The sequence below is a fragment of the Jatropha curcas genome, chromosome 9, assembly GCF_041381405.1.
Source record: "Jatropha curcas cultivar XTBG-Jc1 chromosome 9, XTBG_Jcur_1.0, whole genome shotgun sequence".
Lineage (NCBI taxonomy): Eukaryota > Viridiplantae > Streptophyta > Magnoliopsida > Malpighiales > Euphorbiaceae > Jatropha > Jatropha curcas.
This window is the reverse complement of record NC_143159.1, coordinates 23515236-23530374: the sequence shown is the minus strand read 5'-3', so window position 1 is coordinate 23530374 and position 15139 is coordinate 23515236. Positions and strand designations below refer to the sequence as shown.

General features: G+C 36.7%; 1 protein-coding gene across 1 annotated transcript; it reads left to right on the top strand.

Moving 5' to 3' along the window:
* Positions 1-4286: 4286 nt before the first annotated feature.
* On the top strand, positions 4287-14832 carry LOC149493850 (alpha/beta-Hydrolases superfamily protein). Its single transcript, XM_089726367.1, has 3 exons — positions 4287-4440; positions 7318-7382; positions 13986-14832. The coding sequence occupies exons 1-3, from the start codon at positions 4287-4289 to the stop codon at positions 14547-14549; spliced, it is 783 nt and encodes a 260-aa protein (XP_089582493.1). The 3' UTR covers positions 14550-14832.
* The last annotated feature ends 307 nt before the right edge of the window (positions 14833-15139 follow it).

Below are 15139 nucleotides of genomic sequence, written 5' to 3'. Positions count from 1 at the left end.
GACCCGAAACCATGGGCCGGACCGGTTGCTTCATCCATTTTTGTCACAACTTAAAACTATGGGCCGGACCGGCACTAGGGCCTAGGTAAGTATAAGGTCCCCGAGGCCCGTAGTAAGCCTAACCCATAAAATCTATACTCGTCGATCAGATTTCTAGGAACAGTAAGTCCATATTTCTGGCCCAACTTCAACATCTCAAATCAGTTTATGGATCAGGCCTATTTATAATACACCTTATCTATGAAATAGGCTACGGGTCCATACAAGCATTAAAATAAATAATTAAAACATTCACAAGATAATATATATCCTTATTAATACATGATTAGAGGCATATAGGTCCTACAACTGCGAAGTTTAGAAATGACTAGAAGTTGCAAAGTTTTTATACATAACAATTAATTAAAATAAGAAACTAGATATTTACTTTTGTAGCTCTGCGGAGAAAGATACAGAGCTTTGGGTGAGACAAAGAGGAATCTATTTCCTGGAAAAGTTAAACAAAGGAAATGTGAGTTTAACAATGAATAGTAATTATTGCATAACACAAGCATTCACACGAAATGCTCCCTAAAGTACTAAAATGAACATAAGACCAGTCAAGCATATGGCACAAAATCAGCAACCACATGTAATTACACCTTCAAATAGTCAAACAAGTGGAAATTGGTCAGTGGCGTCACCAAAACCCCCGATGAGCCACCCTTACATGTGGCCCACCCTCACACATGGCCCATCCTCTCATGACATGTGCACCAGGGAGCCGATCCCCCATACATGGCCTATCGGTCTATTTCTCACTTGATCAGCCCTCTAATTTTTTTTATACTCTCTTTTTTTTCCATACCAACAGGAGGCCACACTATGGTTTTCCATATAATCCATATCATTAGATGCCCACGGGGGCGCCGATCTCCCTATACATGGCCAACGGTATCAAAGATTGCTCTCACAAACCCATGGTGACCCACTTTATCCCAATTCCACGCAAATAAGGCAAATATATGTCACAACACAACTAATCAAACGATGCAATTAAACGCATGCAAGAGCGCAAATACACATTCATATACCAACTCAAATGAATATAATTTAATATAATAGGTGGTACTTGAAAATAAATAAATAAATAAAGACAAAGCTCTGTATAGTAATGAATTTATATATGATGCAAATGGTAAATACTATCTATTATTATTTACTACACTAGATGGGAAAAGATTCAAGTTTCGATTCTAACTTGTCGAATCAGTGAACCAACTAGAGTGATTCTAATGAAATGAAATTGGAAGGAAAGAATTAAATAAAGCATTCTCCTATATAATAATAAAGGATTATCCTAAATAAATCCTACAACCTATTTACAAGTAAAACTAATTTAGATTATGTCAAAATTTTGGCAGAACCTCCCCTAAATATTGGATTAAACCACCTGCTTAAACCTACAATTCAATAATAAATTCTCAAAGCCCATCCATTGGGCAATTCATAGCGACAAATCCCGTCTACCATAACCATTATTCATTCATCTAAACATTTATTCAATTCATAATTAATACCAACTAACATCATATTCTTAGTTTATCAAAACGCTATATAATTACATTATCAAAATAAACAAACCACAAATAGTTCTTTCTCCCTTTACAGTGAATAGCTCAACCCATCCATATTTGAACTACATGTTAGTACATTCTTTTACTAACAATTAAATTGTATTTTAATGAAGAATAGTAGTTGCTTGTTCTTAGGTTTATAATTTATACTTGGAGTTATTAAGGTTCAGTGTTGTATTTATATAGAACTAAAACTTCCTCAACTTTAACTCACAACAGTAATCGATTCTAGTTAAACTAAATTAACAATTATCTAATTAATTGACTAAGTCTTTCTAAGGTCATGCTAACTGCTATTTCATCCATTTCAGCGATTTTTCAGCTTAGAAGCCTATGTACCAAATTTGCATTACTTCGTAGTTTATTAACTATGTTTCCACATATGTATAATTAAGTAACTAAACAATTCTATGTAGTTTCTGATTATTAGCTACCTTGTAACAGGTCAGTTAGGCAACACAAGGATAATTGAGTTCTGGACATTTTCAATTTTATAAGTCTATACACAAAATATGCACTAATGAACGATTTAATTATTAATCGAGGTCAGGTTGCAATTCTAATTGAATATTCAGAATCCACATGACAAATCCAACATTCTACCTAACATTTCAAAGTCCTTCAATTGACTATTTATTCTAAATCAACATAATCAACCAGTAATTTTAAATTTGGAATTTATACCAAAAATAAGGAACTAAGTCTTAGAGCATACCAATCGAAAATCGGACTACAATTCCACGATCTGCACGAGAAGATGATTCTGCCTCTTGGGGCCTCGTCGGAGACTCGCCGGTCGATCACCAAACCTCCACCGGCATCGCATTTTAGGGTGGCCTGAGAGTCGATCCTGCCCAAAAATTTGCAAGACTTCCACCACCTGACTCGAAATTTTATAAGGAGCTCAAATCTATCATCTGTTTATGACTTTGGCGAGCCAACTAATCGAAATCATGCTCGACAGCCTGTCACGACCAGAAACCATGGGCCGAACTGGCACTAAGGCCCAAGTAAGCATAAGACCCCTGAGGCCCGTAATAAGCATGAACCACTAAAATTCAACCATATCAATATGAATTCCAATCAATCAGCCCATATTGCCATGCATGATCAATCTCATAGTTATATTATACTTTGGCCCAAATGTAATGTCTTAAACATTTTATTGTTTGGGCCCAATTATAATACAAAGCATACTTAATGTGGCTAATAGATTCATGCATTCACAAAAATAAATAAATACATCTCCTCATCAGTTTATCGGTTACAATCCTACAACTGCGGAGTTCACTAACAGATAAATAAAAATATATTTTAATACATATAGCTACATAACTTAAATAATTGTAGATTCTAAAAGTTATTTTTCTAGCTCTGCGGGGAAGGAGACAGAGCTTTAACCGGAACAAAGAAGTGTCTACAACGTGGAAAAGTTAAACAAAGAAATGTGAGTCTAATAATGAATTGTGATTATTGCATAACACAAGCATTCGCACAAAATGCTTCCTATATTACTAAAATGAACACTTATCCAATCAAACAAAGGGCACATCATCAACACCCACAAATAATCACACCTTCAAGTAATCAAACACGTGGAGATTGGTTAGTGGCATCACCGAAACCCCCGATGAGCCATCCTCACACGTGGCCCATCCTCTCGTGACGTGTGCACTAGGGAGTCGATCCCCCATACTTGGCCGACCGGTCTAATCCTCATTTGACTAGTCCTCTCTTTTCATTTCATTCATTCATTCTTTCTCTCTTTTTTTTTATACTCCCTTTTCTTTTCCATACCAACAGGAGGCCACTCTGTAGTTTTCCATATAATCCATATCATCAGGTGCACATGGGGCACCGATCTCCCCATAAATAGCTGACGGTCGAATTCCATATGTTCATCATTTCCAAAACCGTCCTTACAAACCCATGGTGACCTACTGCATCCCAACTCCACACAAACAAGGCATAGCAATGTCACAACACAAATAATCAAACATTGCAATTAAATGCAAGCATATTAATTAATTAAACCTTATCATGCAAGAGTGCAAATGGACATTCACATACCAATTCAAACAAATATAAGAGTATTAAATAATAATATAATATAATAATTGTTGCTTGAAAAAAAATAAATAATAAAAATAAATAATTGAAGACAAAGCTCTATATAGTAATGATTATGTATGATGCAATTGGGCCCAAGCCCAAATATATTGTCAGAATTTTTGATTTGAGGACAGTTAAAATTTTTGAGAAACAATATGAAACTCCAACAATTAATCTATTATAATATATATAAATTAAATATCCTAAAATCACATATCATTACTAATAATATTTTTATTATTATTGAGTAAATGGAGGAAATGTTACGGAACCTAGCTAAAATAATCAAAAATAAATCGAACCGGACCTAGAAATCAAATTATTTTTTGAAAACCGCACGAATAACCTGAAAACCAAGTGAAAACCTGCAAACTGAGTAAAAATCGAGCCAAATCATTGAATTAGACCAAATCGATTCGAATCGAATCGGAATGGTCTAGAAGCTCTAGATTTTTTTTTTCTTTCTTCTCTTTTCATCTTCTTCTTCTTTTTCTTCAGTCGCGCGACTCCCCCTCCTCCCTCTCCTTTCATCTCCGGCTACCAGACTGACAGCGAGGGATGGCGATTGATCCCTCTCATGCCGCCGGTCACGTTGCCAATCCTTCTTCACGTCGATCAGGCCCTCAGCAGCGACGACGCGAGATTCTTCCTCTTAGCGACGCAACAGCGAATCCGGTGAGTTCAAGCAATTCCGGCGACTTGAGGCCTCGAGGTGAGTTCTGATAAACTCTTCTCTCTTGTGCGAACGCTTCCCATCTAGAAATCAACGCTCCTAGTTGAGGGAACTGAAACCACCACGAGTGGTGGCGTGGTGATGGCTATGACGGCCGATCTAGCCAAATGACCCACTGTCTCTTTAAGATAGCACCGTATTTGGCCTCTACAGAGAATTTCAAGTGTTTCGGTATGAAGATCGAATGAGTCCAGTAAAGTTTGATTTTCTGGCCACCGTACACGGCGGTGAGTCCGGTAAAATTCTTACATCGAATTTTCGTTCTAGATGCTTATAAAATTCCAGGACGGTGAGACAAAAGCCGGAAGGATGCAGCAGTATGGGTAGTCCTATAAAGGACAATAAAGAACTGTGAGTAGTGTTAGATAACTTCTATTATCCACCTGCATTTTTGCAGTCATGCATCACGACTAAATGTTAGCATGCATTACTTGGTAAATTACCATATTGTGCTGCATTATTGTTCCGATTAAAGATTGCTTGATTACCTGTGATGTGATATTACTGTGCCTTGTTTGTGTGGAATTGAGATGAAGTGGGTCACCATGGAATTGTGAAAACGGTCTACGATACAGTTGGCCATGTATGGTGAGATCGGCACCCCCGTGTGCATCTTATGATATGATATGAATGATATGGAAAACCACATGGTGGCCTCCTGTTGGTATGGAAAAGAAAAGAGAGAATGGAAAAACAATGAGAGGACTAGTCAAGTGAGGATTAGACTGGTCGACCATGTATGGGGGATTGGCCCCCTGCTGCACACGTCAGGAGAGGATGGGCCATGTGGGAGGACGGCTCATCTGGGGATTTGGTAATGCCACTAACTAATTTTCACGTGATGTGATTACATGAAGATGATAATAATTGTGGTTGCTGTTGTATTGCCATTTGTGTGACAACCTGCATGAGCATATAACTAGTCGGAGGACTAAAATGATTTATTTTAGCATATGAGTGATTGTATGGGGTGTGAGGGTTATCTAACCCTACTCATTAAGTTTAGCGCTCACCCCAGCCTACTATTTTTTTTCAGGTAATAGAAAGAAAGAAAAGCCCTATGGAGTTGAAACATTAATCATAGCAGATTGTTAATGATTGAAATAACGATGTAAAAAGGTAGAGTTCCGTAATTGTATTCCAAATGGGTTGTAATTGAATAGTAAGAATATACATTAAATATATTAATTGTTCTTTGATTTGATACATTTGTGGAATAAAGTTATTGGGCCTGAAGCCACAATTATAAATAGAATATGGATTAACTATCAAAGGCTTACTACGGGCCTCGGAGACCTTAAGCCCACCCAGGTTCTAATGCCGGTCCGGCCCACAGAAACGGGTCGTGACACCAGGTTTCCTCCAACAAAAACACAATAACCTGAGGTTGATCTCCTGTCATCAAGGAAACCAGCCCAATCCACATCTGTATAGCTTATTATTATTAAATGGCCATGTTTAGAAAATAAAAGTCCTCTACCTAGAGCTAATTTTAAATATCTTAGAACCCGATGCACTGCTTCTAAGTGAGACGCCCGACGGTCATGCATGTACTGACTCACTAAACTTAAAGCATATGCAATATCTGGTATAGTATGGGCAAGCTAAATCAATCTCCCAACCAATCTCTGATACCTGCCAACATCAACTGAACTTCCCCCTCCAGCTTAAAGCTTATAATTGGCTTCAATAGGTGATTTTACAGGTTTACATCCCAACATACTAGTTTTTTTAAGGAGATCAAGGATGTACTTTCTCTGAGAAATAAAAATTCTTTTTTATGACCTAGCAACTTCTATCCCAAGGAAATATCTCAACTTTCCCAAATCCTTAATCTCAAACTCCCTAGCTAACAAATTTCTCAAGTGAGTCATTTCTTCTTCATTATTTCCAATCATCACTATATCATCAACATAAACAATAACCAATATGATCTTACCTTTATAATGTTTAATGAACAAAGTATGATCAGCATCGCTCTGAATATACCCAAAAGAAGGTATAGCTTTGCTGAACCTTTCGAACCATGCTCTTGGTGATTGATTCAGCCCATATAATGATTTCTTCAGCTTGCAAACTTTTCCTCTGGTTTTGTCATCATCAAATCAAGGAGGAATCTCCATATACACCTCTTCTTTCAAATCACCATGTAGAAAAGCATTTTTAACATCAAATTGATGTAACTCCCAGTCAAGATTGACTACACAAGACAACAAAATTCTGATTGTGTTCATCTTGGCTATAGGGGCAAATGTTTCCTGATAATCAACTCCATAGATCTGACTGAATTCTCTAGCTACCAATCTACTCTTGTACCTCTCAATTGAACCATCTGCCCTCAACACCCATTTGCATCCAACTGGCTTCTTTCTTGGTGGAGGAGTTACAAGATCCTATGTCTTGTTTTTTGCCAAAGCTCTCATCTCCTGAACCATTGCAGCCTTCCATTTTGAGTCCTGTAATGCCTTTTGCCAATCCTGCGGTATAGAAACAGAAGAAACAGACAAAACAAAGGCTCTATAGGAAGGGGACAAAGCATTATAGGAGATAAAATGGGAGATGGGATGTTTAGTGCATGTTCTAACTCCTTTTCTAAGAGCAATAGGAATATTAAGGTCATTGTCAGAAGGACTGGAATCAAGATTAGAATCATAATCAATAGGAATTAAAGAAGACTCACTAAGGTCTTGTTCTTCTGTATCTTCAGGGACTGAAATTGGAGTGGACGATTGATCAGAGGTCTCATGCTCCATGGTTGTATCTGTATTAGTCTGCCGTGTGTAGGTTTTCAAATCAGGTCTATCCAATATTCCTAGAGATTTAGGTGGTTGCTCTCTCTTACTATTTATGTTACAGGAATCTCCCCTGGAAAGAAATGCCATCCATCACCTCTTCCATCTGATGTTTCTCCCTCTGAAGAGGTGACTGGGAAGGAAAATAAGATTCAAACTTCCGAAAGGTAACATTCATACTCACAAAGTATTTCCTAGAAGAAGGATGATAACACTTGTATCCTTTGAGTAGTAGAGCAACCAACAAACACACACTTCAAAGCTCTAGGATCTAATTTGCTTAAACCATTCTGATGAACAAACCAAACACAACCAAAGACTTTAGGAGGTACAATATAAGAGTTTTTTCCTTGAAGAACCTCTAATGGAGTTTTAAAATTTAAAGTATGAAGAGGCATACGATTGATAAGGTAAGCAGCAGACAAAATAACATCCCCCCAATGTGGTTTGGGAAGATTCATAGTGAACATAAGAGACCTAGCTACTTCCACTAATGCCTATTTTTCCTTTCCGCTACTCCATTTTGAGCATTAGTATTGACATAACTAGTCCGATGTATAATACCATTAGACTCTAAATAGGTACAAAAAACTGCATTCATGTATTCAGTACCATTATCAGTTCTTAGGATTTTAACATGCGCATCAAACTGAGTACAAATCATTTTATGGAAGTTCTGAAAACACGAAAAAACTTCACTTTTTGTTTTCATCAAATAAACCCAAGTCTATCTAGTGCAACAATCAATCAAGGTTACAAACCATCTATAACCAGAAAGAGAGACAGTTTTAGTAGGACCCTAAACATCAGAATGAATAGTAGCAAAAGGAATCAAATTCTTATTATTAATTGGAGAATAAGAATGCCTGGTGTATTTGGCATGTTCACAAGCATCACGTACTAATGAATTAAAATCACATTTAGCAAACAAAGTGGGAAATAAACGTCTTAAACCAGAAAAAGAGGGATGTCCTAATCTCCTATGCCATTGAATAACTTCATGGAAAGGATTTCTAGAAGTTCCTAACAAAGCTTGACTGGTACCCGAATTTGAAAAACGACAAACGTCATCCAATGGATACAGTCCATCGCGCAAGTTACCACTGCCAATCATTTTCCCCGTATTTAGTTCCTGAATTATATAATGAGTAGGGTAAAAAGTTACTTTGCAATTAAGTGCTTTTGTGATTAAGCCAACAGATAACAGATTAATAGGAAATCTAGGAACATGAAGAACTGAGGAGAGTTTAATATTGGAAGTACAGTCAATAGAACCTGTGCCAGCAATTGGTACTAAAGAGTCATCCGCAATGTGAATTTTGTCTGTGCCTTGATACTTAAAATATGTGAGGAAATGTTTTATAGAGCCTGTTGTATGTTTATTTGCTCCTCAATCTATAACCCAAGAGGGTTTTCAATTTTTGCAAGAAAGGTAAGGAAAGCATTGCCTGAATTAACAAAATTAGATGCTGCAATCTGAGTTGAGGATGAATCAAGTTGTGGCAACAATCATTTCAAGGACTGAATCTTCTTATCAGAAAAGTTTCCAGCAGTAGATGGTTCCTCAGATAAAGCTCCACTATCGGATATGTGTGCCTATGGTCTAGAAGAACTGACCCGCTTTCCTCCATGCCCTTTAGTTGGGAGTCCATGTAATTTCCAGCAGAACTCCTTAGTATGCCTGTTCTTACCGCAATAGTCACAAAATAATTGCTCTCTATCTGAAGAACTGCTCTTTGCAGTCTAGATATGTTCTCTTGCAGAATTAGCAATCAACCCTGCTTTGTCAATGTTAGATCTGTGAACCATAGAGTTCCTCCTAGTCTCCTCTTACTGTGCAAATGAGGATTCTTGTCGTAAGAATGGAAAAGGATCTCATCCAAGAACTTGGACTCGAATCTGATCATACTCATTATTTAGGCCAGCCAGAAAATCATAAACACATTCTACTTCAATCAACTTCTGAACTTGAGTCGCATCATCAGTACATCTTGCTTGAAAGTCTTGATAATAATCCAGTTCCTGCCATAGCCCACTAAGTTTAACAAAATACTGAGCGATATTCAGATTTCCCTACTTGGTTTCATGAACTTTCTGTCGCAATTCATACTTCTGAGCATAGTTTCCAGTTTGTGAATACGTCTGTGAAGCAGCATCCCATATCTTCTTAGCTGTATCAAGAAGCAAATATCCTTGAGAAATAGTTGGCTGCATGAAATTTATTAACCAAGACATAATAAGAAAATTCTCGGATTTCCACTTGTTAAAGGGCGAATCTGTCGAAACTGGTTTACTTGCTCCACCATCAAGGTATCCCTGCAAACCTCTAGCTTCAATGAGTAATAAACAAGACCGAGACCAAGCCAGGTAGTTTGTTCCATCTACTTCACCAGACTAATTTGAAGTGAGGGGCTCTTTGAGTACAAAACCATATCTACCTTCTTTTTGTCAACCATATTTAAAAAAAAAAAATTTAAACGGTAGCAGTGGTAAAAAAGGCAGCAGTGGTAAAAGGCAGCAGTAGTGATGGAAAGGGAAAAAATTCCAAAAAAGGCAAAACTGATGCTGAAGAACCAGTAGGTCTGAGTCGCCACACCGAGTTGAGGTCGTCGGAACAAAAATCATTGATAGAGCTCAACGCAAATACTCGCACGAGCCGGCGCGTGAAGAACAGCAAGAATATTCTGGAGGCGCGTGTGCACACGCGCGTGGTCGGACGGTGATGCGGTTTGGATGGAGTGTCGATCGGCGGTCGTTCTTCCTTCTGAGACGGGCGGTGACGACCAACTCCCACATCCGATGGTGTTGTGTGTATCTTAGACCACTTTGTAAACTGAAACCTTTGCCGAAAAATTCGCAGCAATGGCTCTGATACCATGTAGAAATTAAAGGAAAGAATATGTTTTATTCATTTCAATTGCGTTATATTTTTCAACCTCTACCCCACTATATATATACAAAAAATTGTTCCAATATAGGAAGTAATCTAAATAGGAATAAACCTAAACTAGGAAACACAATCTTTACACTAAATAGGAATAAACCTAAACTAGGAAATATAATATTTACTTTAATCACAAAGATTTCAACATAAACCAAAGGAACTTCATGTTCAATAAAAATGGCCTCAAGCCCAATTTCATCAACCTTCAAATATCATAAGTTAATTTCAATAATAGTACTCTAGACTAGTATCAATATATTACAGAAAAGAAAATTTAATAAGTAATACATCAATAATTTCTAAATTTTATTGCACATGACTATCGCGATTGCGGAACAATTTAAGAATTTAAAATTTCACTTCAATACACTGAGCAAAATTAATCAAGGTTTCATTTTCAACATTTCCTCTAGATGTCGGGTGGCAAAGAATTACGAGATAATGGAAGACTTGTAACCTGGAAAAATATTAAGGCAGGGATGAGCGCTTCAACTCAGTGAGTAGGTTAGTAACTCTCTCATTCCACACAATCACACAAATGCGCAAATAAAGAAATCTAGTCATCCAACTAGTTTTATGATCATGTAGTCGATCACACAAATGACAAAACAACAGCAATCACAAATAATAACACCTTCACATAATCACATCACGTGGAAATTGGTCAGTGGCGTCACCAAAACCCCGACGAGCTGTCCTCACACATGGCCTGCCCTCTCATTATGTGTGCACCAGGGAGCCGATCCCTTATACATGACCGACCAGTCTCAACCTCACTTGACCAGTCCTCTCATTTTTTTATATTCTCTTTTCTATTCATACCAACAGGAGGCCACCCCATGATTTTCCATATCATATTTCATCAGATGCACACAGGGACGCCGATCTCCCCACACGTGACCGACGACATCATAGATTGCCCTCACAAACTCAACGGTGACCACTTCATCCTTATTCCACATATGCAAAGCATACATGAAGCACATCACAACTAATCAAACCATTTTCAATAGCAATAAATAATGCAACATAAATAACAATTTAATAAGTAATGCATGTCTAGCATTTAGCCGTGTATGCATGGATGCAAATGCAAGTGGATGATGCGAATTATCTAACACTACTCACAGTTTTATAGTTTAGCTGGAAGTTGTGCTCCTCTCTCGATATCCTGTTATCTGATAATTGATTCCTCGGAACCCGCAACAATAACTAAAGAAGGAACCAGAATAAGTTTACTATTCATGAGATCTATCTTTCCTTTCTAAATCAACTTTTCCCTCATCGTTTAATCACAATATTCGAGACTAAGATAAATTCCTTATTTCAGTTTCCTACACCCTAAGTTATCTATTCGAATCTATATGTATGTTAGATGTGCTAACTTAAGTTCTACGTTTCAATTCGACTGTTTTAGTTTTCCAAAATGTTTGATTAGTTTCATTGTCTTTATTATTCTTCTAATTTATATTTTCTTCGAGTCTAGTCTCTTATTCCATATCATCCATCCAACTACCTTGCCAGAAATCCGACTGCATCTCCTCTAAACCGGATTAATCCCATTCAATTTCCACATGTAAACAATAAAAAGCATATATTTGTATCAACAATCAACACAGTCCATCCATCGAGCAAGAAATCAATGGTCAATTCCCATCCTCCATTACTTACAACTCTACTTACTAAACACAATTATAATGACTACACCTAAATACATTTCTCATCATCTCCCAATTTAAATCCACAAGCATTATGATTGCTTCTATATCTAACTCACCTATCCCAATTCATATGAGCCATAATATGCTAGTCTAAGTTCATTTTAAGTCTTTTACTAAGCAATTCCCATAAATTCTAATTGCGGAAAATGAGGTTAGTTAATTTCATCATTTAGGTTTGTGCTACTAAAAATCCAGCAGCGTATCCCCTAAAAATAGAGTTATCTACCTACTTAAACAATAGCAACATATCAATTATTCAATATTTCTGTTCATCCAATTCACAGGCCATCCTTCGGGCGAATCAACTATAAAATTCCCATCCGTCGATCCATTAACATTATAATTCTAGCATAATACCAAATTCAATTTGGTTTCACCTTAGCTCAACTATAGAATTGTAATTTAATCCATAATCTTAACATAAATTAACCAAAGTCAAATAAGCATGTTAGGTAAACATCCTGAGTCAATGATTATATAATTTCTCCTACTAAGTTTCTCAACTTTTTCAGCAATAGAATCTAACATAACAGGTACTTCATTTGTGTAATAATAAATTATACTCATTTAAATCTCAATTTTTATTTTATGAGTTAATTTATATTAACTAAATCAACTAAAATAAATTTTAACTAGACTAACTTGAATTAACTAGTTCTAATTGAATTTTTGCAAGTAAATACAGTGTAGGGACTTAGGGCTTACTGATTAAAAATCGGATTGAGGATTTGTGATCACCTCAAAAAGTGGAAAATTCTATCTCTTGGGTCCTTACCGGAGCGTCGCCGGCCGGTCACCGGAGGGTCGGTGCACGGCGGCTGAAAAATTGATTTTGTCGAAGAAGACCACCAAATGGCTCGAATTTCTCCTGGAGTCCATATCCGGCTTTAATTTGCAGAGAGGAGGAGCCCTTAAGTTGAAAATCACATCGATAGCCTCCTCCTTGCCGTCAATCATCGCGGATTCGCGGGACGAAGCTAGTAGCCGAAATTTATAGAGGGAAAATGCTCTCGAGGTGATGCGAAGGTCTCCCTAAAGGCCATCTTTGCCGGTAATGGCGAGAATCGCTAAAAGACGAGCCACTACAATACCAAATCCCATTACTCGCGATTCCCCTTGATCCAGGCCTTTATCATGAAAACTGTAGCCACAGGAGTGATTGCCTTGTCGAGCTCTTGAACTTAGAGTCCTTACTCGTCGGAAACAATGGCCGTTTGGCCGGAAAATGGGAAGGAAAGGGCGTAAGGGCGCTGTTGGCGATGGAGAGGAGAGATGGAAGTTGTCTTCTTGGCTTTCTCTCTCCTTGATTTGCTTTTTCTGATTTGGTTCATTTCCAAAGGTTTGGTTCAATTATTAGAAGCTTCTAGGTTTACTTGTTTGATTTATTACTTTATTTTATTTATTTATTTATTTTAATTGGTTTAATTAGATTCTAGAATATTTCCTCAATTTAGTAAAATAATAATAATAATAATATTTGATTTTATGATAATTAATTTAAATAGTAGACACACACATATATATTTATAATCGATTAATAGTTAGAATTCCATATTTATTCTTGAAAATTTTTAAACTCAAGAAATTTTGAATCAAAAGATTTATTTCTTCTTGACATTAGTGTGGATTCATATAGCTGACTCTAACTACTTTGATATTAAGACTTTGCTAGTTGATAAAACTTCTAATCAACCCGTCTTGAACTTTCTGTGGCTTGGTGAATAAACCAATTTTTGAATGTCAATAAGTATAATATTTTGCTTTGTTTACAATTATACACACCATTAATGGTTCTTATGTCCAATAAAGTAACACTAAATTCTCAACCTTTGGCTTCTTCTTATGTGTGTATGATCTTCTTATTCCAATTAACTTCGTTTCCTATTGATACAGAGTCTGATTATCCAGGGTTATAAAATTCTGGAATTAATTACATCATATATGCTAGCAGAAGGATTAGTATTTGTTCTCTAACCTACAGTTAGTTTGGAAGTTTGTTTTCTAATCTATTTGTGCTCCTTTAAATATCTTAAAGTTGTTGTAGATTAATGATCTTGTAATTTTTAGTTGTTGACTGTCAAACCTTGCATAATTTTGTCCTTTAACTGCAGTGTTCTGGTTCCTGACTTATTTCGCGGAGACCCATGGGGAAAAGACAGGCCAAAGTCCATGTTTGAACAGTGGATTAAGAAACAAGAAGCCAACAGGATTGTGAAGGATATTGCCACAGCAGCAAAATGGAAGGCTGATGAACTTTTAGCTGCAGGAATATCAAAGAAGCTTGGCATAATTGGGTTTTGCTATGGAGGAGGCCGAGTGGTGGACGTGCTATCCGAAGACCAGGGATCTTGTTTCAGCACTGGGGTCTCTTTTTATGGCACAAGGATTGATCCATCTATAGCTTCCAATGTAAAGGTGCCAGTACTATTTATTTCAGGGGACGACGATCCTCTTTGCTCAGTTGATGTCTTGAAAGATCTCGAGAAGCGCATTGGTCAGGGATCAAAGGTAATTACTTTCGAGGGAAGAGGTCACAGCTTTGCACATCGTCCTAACTCGCCCGAAGAAGATGAAGATGCAGAGCAGGCTTTTGCAATTCTGAGAAATTGGCTAAATGATGGTTTGGTTTAAGAAGATTGATGAAATTTTATGTATGTTCACTGTGCATATCAAGCCTTGGTGCATCTATTAATGAAGAAATGGTGAAATTTCCATCACTCCATATATCTGATGCTGCATCTGATTTCTTTGTTTCAGGAGTTTGTTTGGCTGCTGCTTAAACGAAAGAACTGACTCGAGGAAGTCATCTACTTTGTCTATATTTTAGTTTTGTTGAGTCTGAAATGTAGACTACTAGTAAAGCTAGCATTGCAGGGCAGTGATGTTAGAATTCTGTATTAGGTTTATCAAAAGAAGGGAAATAAAACTTCATAATCTTTTCATTATGTCAAAAATTTAATAATCTTGTTTCTAAATTGCAAAATTTTAATAAAAGTTACTCCATCCATTCCACTCTAACAGCAACATTTATCTTTTCACAAAGATTAAGAAAGTGATTGGAACACATTGATTTTTTAAAATATAAGGTTAAATGTCTAAATTGTCCTTAAAATTAAAAACTCTTCATTAATTTTGCTCTAAAATACTTACTAAATATGAATAAAATTAAAAAAAAATAATTATTATACTCTTAAAATTCTAAATAAATATTTTAAAGTGAA